At 45.3% G+C, this 8,844-nt stretch overlaps 1 protein-coding gene across 1 annotated transcript; it reads left to right on the forward strand.

Moving 5' to 3' along the window:
- The first annotated feature begins 894 nt into the window (after positions 1-894).
- On the forward strand, positions 895-2,839 carry LOC142719517 (protein kinase C-like 1). The gene is made up of 2 exons (XM_075848781.1): positions 895-1,143; positions 2,308-2,839. The coding sequence occupies exons 1-2, from the start codon at positions 895-897 to the stop codon at positions 2,605-2,607; spliced, it is 549 nt and encodes a 182-aa protein (XP_075704896.1). The 3' UTR covers positions 2,608-2,839.
- Positions 2,840-8,844: the final 6,005 nt, after the last annotated feature.

Here is an 8,844-nt window from a genome sequence, read left to right on the forward strand (position 1 = left end):
CATACGGAACCCCTAAATAAATACAGACCCCAAACCAGACCCCTAAATAAAAACAGACCCCAGACCAGACCCCTAAATAAATACAGACCCCCGACCAGACACCTAAATAAATGCAGACCCCAGACCAGTCCCCTAATTAAATACAGACCCCAGACCAGACAGCTGAATAAATACGGACCCCAGACCAGGCCCCTAAATAAATGCAGACCCCAGACCAGACCCCTAAATCAATGGAGACCACATACCAGTCTCCTAAATAAATACAGACCCCAGACCGGGCCCCTAAATAAATACAGACCCCAGACTAGACCCCTAAATAAATGCAGACCCCAGACCGGACCCCTAAATAAATACAGACCCTAGACCAGACCTCTAAATAAATACAGACCCCAGACTAGACCCCCTAGATGAATACAGACCCCAGACCAGACCCCTAAATAAATACAGACCCCATACGGAACCCCTAAATAAATACAGACCCCAAACCAGACCCCTAAATAAAAACAGACCCCAGACCAGACCCCTAAATAAATACAGACCCCTAAATATAAACCCAGATTCTATATTGTGGATGAAAAGGGTTTTGCCAATAACCTGAGCAAATAACCGTTGTTTATCTCTACTGTAGGAGTGGCATGTATTGCTACTGTGTTCTGCAGACCCCTGACCAGGCCATAAGAAACCCTGGTTGGGAAACACAGCTCTGGACACTAGACTGGCACTCATGATGCCCACATCAGACGTGGCAGAGCAGGTTACTGCCAGGCAGGTGCCACCTGAGGATTCCATGACCTCTGACATCATGTGACCTGCACACGACCAACTGCCGTTTACTTTCAACTGTCGACGGCAGCGATCGGACTGAAGTCTACAGGTAGGAAGATATTGGTGAAAATGGCGTCCAATGGACATGGAGAAGACAGCGAGAAGAGAGAAGAGGAGAAGAGAAAGAGGGAGGAGGACAGCGTCACCGGATTCAAGAAGATGACGAAGAAGAGGAGAGGAGCCAAGGACAGAGGATTGGAGGATGAGGAGCCAAGACCTGGGAGCAGCCAAGACCCTGGAACATCCAGCCCCTATGCCAGGCTTACCATCAGCTGCTTCACCATCCACCAGGTCCTGGGTAGGGGCAGCTTTGGCAAAGTGAGTATAATATCGAAATATTTCATTTTATAGGGTGGTAAACCTAAAGTTGACCTTTTATCTCCATCAATTGTTCTCTGTTGTCACCATGTTATGCTGGATGGATGATGGGTGTAGTGTTCTCCTATGGGATGCCTAATAGGACATCCAGAAGTATTCCTGCCCCCATAACCACTACTTTAGTGTTTCATTTTAGTATTTTTCTGTCGACATATGAGAGATTTGATTTTTGGGGGCACGAGTTGTAGTTTTTAATGGCTCCATTCAATGTACCATATCATTTACTGGGAACATTGTAAAAGGCTGGTTCTTTTTAGTTGAAATAGCAAAAAAAAACAAAACAGCAATTCCTCCATTGGTTTAATAATTTGGCTTTTATGGCGTTAACTAAGTGGTAAAAATGACACGTTACCTTTATTCTGCGGGTCAGCACAATAACGGGGATACCAAAATTATATTGTTTTATTTTTTATACTTTTTATCCAATAAAAACAATTTGTAAAAACATTAATTTGTTGTGTCTCCATATTCTGAAACCCAGAATTGTTTTTATTTTTCTGTTGATGGGGCGGTGTGAGGACTTGTTTTTTGTGGGGCGAGCTGTACTGTTTATTGGTACTATTTTGGGTTACATAAAACTTTTAATCACTTTTTAACTTTTTATTCCATTTTTCGAGGAGCTAAACAAAACGAAATAGAAAAAAGTTTATTTATTTATTTTGACTGCAATATTTATGTATCGCTTGAATTGTTCTTTTAGCCTCCTCCTATTAAGCTTAGTAGGAGGACCAAGTTGGCAGACCTTGGGGTCTTCATTAGGCCCCCTGGCTGCCATGTCAACTATCTACACACTGTGATAGCGTTGCGGGTAGGGGTGATGGGGTGACAGCGGGAGCTTACCTCTATTTAACTGTTTAGATGCCACGGTCGCTATTATAGCGTATGATCCTGCTCCATACTACCCTCACCAACTAAGATAATTATGTCAAATGTGGGTAAGGCGTGAAGACCTCTCCATACAGGACCCAACAGCAGACACTGCATTATGCTGGGAGCTCAGCTTTGTTCTGCTGTAGAGTCCTGGGCACTACCCGACTGACCCACCTCTCTGTCCACCCCTGTTCCTTCTTCTTCTCATGAGGAATGTCCATTTGTTTTCCTCAGGTGGTCCTGGCATCAGTCCCCGGCCGAAACACCTACATGGCCGTAAAAATGATCACCAAACGGGACAATACGGACGAAATTATGAGAGAGCGGCGGATACTCCTAGCGGCCAGACACTGCCCGTTCCTATGCCACCTCTATGCCGCACATCAATCTGAGGAGCGGGCATTTTTTATCACGGAGTATCTGTCCGGTGGCAGCCTGGAGGCTTTGATCAGGATGTGCGGCTGCTTGAACATCGGCAACGTAAGGCGAGTAAATAATCAGGAGACTGAGGGGGGTGGAAAGAAGAAAAGGTGAGGGGGGAGGTCAGATGAAGGATAATACAGAGAATGCAGAATACAGGCTGCCATAATCAGCGCCTCCTCTCTGCTAGAGACCGCACACACTCCATCATAACATGATATTAGGGAATTGATAGAGGAAGATTTCATGACATTGAGACTCCGCTCTGTTCTCCCCATCAGATTCTACACAGCAGAGATGATATGTGGCCTCCAGTTCCTCCATGGACACAACATCGTCCACCGGTAAGCAGAACTTCCCCCTTCTTTCATTCTCCTTTACATGCTGGAAACAGTGCACCCAGCTTTCCTGTATTCCTGAATGGCTATTCTGCTTGGTGGTGCAATGACCCATCCCCCGTCTCCTGGATCACTGGGCGGATTTGTCATTCTCTCGTCTTATTTCTTTGCAGAGATCTAAAGCCGGAGAATATAATGTTGGATGCAGATGGCCACGTCCGTATCATCGACCTGGGATTGGCCCAAGATGGCGTCACCGCCTCCAATAAGATCCGTGGAGTGTCGGGAACGTTGCATTACATGGCCCCCGAGGTGCTTCTTAGAAAAAAATACGGCACCGCAGTTGACTGGTGGAGCCTGGGGATTGTGGTGTCCAGGATGGCAGCAGGACGCTCCCCATTTTACAACGGCCCCGTCAGGCAAATGGCTATCAAAGCCATCACCACCGCGAAGCCTAAATTTCCAACTTGGCTTAATCCTGACGTGAAACATCTGACCAAGAGACTGGTCCGTAAAAATTCTAAGAGGCGCCTCGGTGTGTGCGGGAACATCAGAGAGCATCCATTCTTCTCCACCATCGGCTGGGAGGAACTGCAGGAGAGGAGGGCACAGCCACCATTTACACCATTTGTGCCCGTTCTGGAGAACCAACATCTGAAGTGGCCAGAGAATAACAAAGCCCTTCACCCCTTGGCCGGGTTCAGCTTCATGTCACCAAGCTGGACCCGATAAGATCTCAGGACAAGGGCCCAGAACTTCATGCCTCCTGACCCGCGCCTCAAGTCTCTGCTGCTGTATGTCACCTCGGCTGCCCAGACCATCATCTCTCTCCTTACCATCTTCATGCCACACCTCTGCCATCTTGCTGCTGCACCAGAGCCTTGACTTGCCATCCTCCAATCCCGGGCAGGCATCTGACATCACTCCAGCCTGAAGATCCTCTACACCCCCCAGGAGCGGCCTGTGCTTAGTTTCCATCTGGGGAGATCAGGAATAATAGCCGCATGTTGTAGTCCTGGGGCCGGAGCGGCCATTATACCTGATCTCACCTCAGCACAGGCCAGGTAAGTAATGCACCCACATCACCCACATCACTCACATCACCCACATCACTCACATCACCCACATCACCCACATCACCCACATCACTCACATCACCCACATCACCCCACTATATAATAAGTATAGACACCACACTACATGATAAGTATAGACACCCGCATATAGACACATAGTACATTTAGATTAGACTTTAGCCTTTGATCCTGGGATTATTCTGATCGCCATATTTGGGGTCAGGAAGGAATTTTCCCCCCTTAATATGAGGACAATTGGCTCATTCCTCACAGGGGGTTTTCGCCTTCCTCTGGATCAACACGGCCTTAAATAGGTTTAGGATGATAGAGTAATAAGTAGTAACACACATAAGTAACATAATATAAATATAGAAAATAATTAAAAATAATTCTTAATTTAATACAATTTATAGTTTACACATAAATAAATACAGTAGTTCATTAAAAATAATAATATAAAGAATGAATAATTTTCCCCTAGTCTTTCCCCATATTACACATGTTACACTTCAGCCTCTGATCCTGGGATTTATGCCGATCGCCATATTTGGGGTCAGGAAGGAATTTCCCCCCCCTAATATGAGGACAATTGGCTCATTCCTCACAGGGGGTTTTCGCCTTCCTCTGGATCAACACGGCCTTAAATAGGTTTAGGATGATAGAGTAATAAGTAGTAACACACATAAGTCACATAATATAAATATAGAAAATAATTAAAAAAAATAATTCTTAATTTAATACAATTTATAGTTTACACATAAATAAATACAGCAGTTCATTAAAAATAATAATTAAAAAAATGAATAATTTTCCCCTAGTCTTTCCCCATATTACACATGTTACACTTCAGCCTTTGATCCTGGGATTTATGCCGATCGCCATATTTGGGGTCAGGAAGGAATTTTCCCCCCTAATATGAGGACAATTGGCTCATTCCTCACAGGGGGTTTTCGCCTTCCTCTGGATCAACACGGCCTTTAGATAGGTTTAGTATAATAGATAAATAGATGACACATACATATACACAGTATATAATAATAGTAGTCTTAATACTTCTAGAATAATCTCCTAATAATAAAATATAACCTTCCCTTATCTGTAAATAAAACTTTCCTTTTACCCCCTACATCTTTGTGCTTGTCTTTATTCCCATTGGACTTCTGTGTAGTAAATGTTGTCCGAGCTCTGAGACCCCCACCAATCACTAGAACGAAGCAGCTGAAGGTCTCGTGTGAGCGCTCAGCCGCTTCCTGTCTGTTCGGCTTTTTCCGGAAAAATGTATCGGCTCATAGACTTTCTATTGAGTCCGTTCACCGATACATTTATTTCTGGAAAAAGCCGAACAAACACGAAGCGACTGAGCGCTCACACGGGGGCTTCAGCTGCTTCATTCTAGTGATTGGTGGGGGTCTCAGTGCTCGGACCCCCACCAATCCAATCTTCTGACGTGTCACTATGTCACTATGACATGTCAGAAGTTTGTCAAACGTTTAGCTACACTTTAAAGGTATATGTCAGATTTAAAGCCCAAATGTGGTGTGAACAGAGCCTTACAGGGGTTGTCAGGTTTTTACAATACCGTTTTGCTAGAGGGGTCCAGTAATCTGTGGGGGAACTTGCTGCAAGAGTTTAATTTCCCTACAGCATCTCTAAAGGGGAAGTAAAGTATTACACAGTTCTATAATCACCGGGCTGGGCATGTAATACATGGATGTGATGATCCTCCTGAGCAGGAGATGATGTTTGTTGCCCCTCTCCATTCTGGATAATTAATCAGGGTCCTGAACGGGGGAACCCACACTATTACCCCAAAATTCCCTAATAGGGCATTTGAAAATGGGTTTTCCAAACCAGAAAACAGCTTTAATGGTTATATAATGATAAGTGAGAGTTTGTTACAATGTATCAGTGCAGGAGAGAGCTGAAGTACAGGCTATTTAGATTGTGGAGGATTATCTAAACGGGATACACTGAATGGGGCACAGTGGGGGATGGAGGATCGGCTACAATGCTGCCCCCTACAGTCAGGGCCCTCACCTCATGGATGCTCCTGTTACCAGATCCTTCACACCAGAGATCAACATTCATGAAGAAGAAAAATCCCCTGCAGAGACGTCCACACCGAGAGATCCAATAGGACTGGTCTATACAAGGAGTCGTCATATCCGGGGGCATATTTACAGCCATGCCCCCATATAATAAATACTTTATTCCTGTATACATGAGAAGTTCTACAACTTTATAATATCATTTGTGTTTCAATTACTCACCATTTTCAAGATCTGTTTGCTGTCAGTGAATGAGGACACTCTTGCTTACATTCAGATGCAGTGAACCTGTACATCGCTAGTCCTGCTCTCAGCTAAGAAACATAAAGTAGATTAGGAAGTTGTAGAACTTTTCATTTATACAGCGATTAAGCTTTAGTTACATAAAATCGGAAAACACACAGGAAGAGGATTCATTATCGGTAGTACTACAGTGATCTGGTGCCCGCAGGTATCTAATGGTAAATACGGCCCTGGTAGGTACCTCACCTTTATGTGACAGGCCATAAAATGTCATATAGGAAAAAACGTAAGAAAGAACTTACCATACGGGGATCATATATGTTATGTCGCTGGAAGAAACCTGCAGTACCGACACCAATGGAACATGAGGATGACGCCACTCAATGCCGTCCATCACCCCCATCGCCCCACGCGTTTCACTCCACCTGTGACTCTGCCAACTAACGTGAATACTGACTAAACACAAACTCTGACCGGCCTCATCACTAGTCCATATTGTCATGCAGCCGCCTCCGATAGAGAATTTACCCTAATCCAGTGCTGGTGAACTAACCCCAATCTACTTACATGTGGTTTCCAATAGTCAGTGGTACATAGAGTATCCAAAGTCTGGTGGCCAGTGGTACATAAAGTATCCAAAGTCTGGTGGCCAGTGGTACATAAAGTATCCACAGTCTGGTGGTCAGTGGTATATATAGTATCCAGAGTCTGGTGGCCAGTGGTATATATAGTATCCAGAGTCTGGTGGTCAGTGGTACATATATTATCCAGAGTCTAGTGGTCAGTGGTACATATAGTATCCAAAGTCTGGTGGCCAGTGGTACATAAAGTATCCAAAGTCTGGTGGCCAGTGGTACATATAGTATCCAAAGTCTGGTGGCCAGTGGTACATAAAGTATCCAAAGACTGGTGGCCAGTGGTATATATAGTGTCCAGAGTCTGGTGGTCAGTGGTACATATAGTATCCAGAGTCTGGTGGCCAGTGGTATATATAGTATACAGAGTCTGGTGGTCAGTGGTACATAAAGTATCCACAGTCTGGTGGTCAGAGGTACATATAATATGCAGAGTCTGGTGGCCAGTGGTATATATAGTGTCCAGAGTCTGGTGGTCAGTGGTACATATAGTATCCAGAGTCTTGTGGCCAGTGGTATATATAGTATACAGAGTCTGGTGGTCAGTGGTACATAAAGTATCCACAGTCTGGTGGTCAGAGGTACATATAATATGCAGAGTCTGGTGGTCAGTGGTATATATAGTACCCACAGTCTTGTGGCCAGTGGTATATATAGTATCCAGAGTCTGGTGGCCAGTGGTACATAAAGTATCCAGAGTCTGGTGTCAGTGGTATATATAGTGTCCAGAGTCTGGTGGCCAGTGGTATATATATTATCCAGAGTCTGGTGGCCAGTGGTATATATAGTATCCAGAGTCTGGTGGCCAGTGGTACATATAGTATCCAGAGTCTGATGGCCAGTGGTGTATATATAGTGTCCAGAGTCTGGTGTTCAGTGGTATATATAGTATCCAGATTCTGGTGTCAGTGTTATATATAGTGTCCAGAGTCTGGAGTATCCAGAGTCTGGTGGCCAGTGGTATATATAGTATCCAGTCTGGTGGCCAGTGGTATATATAGTATCCAGAGTCTGGTGGCCAGTGGTATATATAGTATCCAGAGTCATGTGGTCAGTGGTACATATAGTATCCAGAGTCTGGTGGCCAGTGGTATATATAGTATCCAGAGTCATGTGGTCAGTGGTACATATAGTATCCAGAGTCTGGTAGTCAGACAAGACCCATATCTGAAGAAGGTCAAATGTATGGCTCGAAACGTTAAACCTATTTTTGAATTACTACTTTTCGCTATATGTGAAATAAAATATCCCTTATTGCATAATAACTTGGAGTGCTGAGTTCCCATTTATTATCTGTGGTACATATAGTATCCAGAGTCTGATGGTCAACGGTACATATAGTATCCAGAGTCTTGTGGTCAGTGATATATATAGTATCCAGCGTCTGATGGTCAGTGGTACATATAGTATCTGTAGCGCCCATGGCCGCGGGCCGTCGGGTTCACTCACTTCCCGACACCCGCAGCCATGGATCTGTGAGCGCTGGCCTACGTCTCCCTCCTAGGAGATGCCAGCGCTCGCTTCCGCTCCGTCCGGCCGGGTCCCGTAGGGTGCGCGCGCACGCTCGCGCCCGCTCTTAAAGGGCCAGTGTGCGCACATGGAATCAATTATCATTAACCCACGTGATTCCCTGCTCTATAAGAATGCCCCAGCCCTTCTGATCCTTGCCTGAGCGTTGTTGGTCTTTCCCTGTCTGTCTAGCAAATGGTCCCTTAGTGTCTCCCGTTCCTGCTGTTACCCGTGCCCCGTTACCGTTCCTGTATTCCGCATTGTTCCTGTGTCTGCCACGTCAAGTGTCATCTGCCACGTCAAGTGCCATCTGCCACGTCAAGTGTCATCTGCCACGTCAAGTGCCATCTGCCACGTCAAGTACCATCGGCTCATCGGATACTGCCCGCCACGTCTGGCGCCACTTTCTGCACCTGTCTCCATCCGTGCTGAGGCCACAGTCACCGCCCAGACTATTACAGGTACCTAAACATTACTGTCTGCTATCTACCTTCACATAGAC

Source organism: Rhinoderma darwinii, unplaced genomic scaffold (genome assembly GCF_050947455.1).
Source record: "Rhinoderma darwinii isolate aRhiDar2 unplaced genomic scaffold, aRhiDar2.hap1 Scaffold_482, whole genome shotgun sequence".
Classification (NCBI taxonomy): domain Eukaryota; kingdom Metazoa; phylum Chordata; class Amphibia; order Anura; family Rhinodermatidae; genus Rhinoderma; species Rhinoderma darwinii.

What these genes read in the sequence shown, in the direction of transcription:
- LOC142719517 (XM_075848781.1), top strand. Translation starts at nt 895, where the DNA reads ATGGCGTCCAATGGACATGGAGAAGACAGCGAGAAGAGAGAAGAGGAG. An exon ending in GTAGGGGCAGCTTTGGCAAA is followed by an intron (nt 1,144 to 2,307) that starts GTGAGTATAATA and finishes TGTTTTCCTCAG; the next exon opens with GTGGTCCTGGCATCAGTCCC.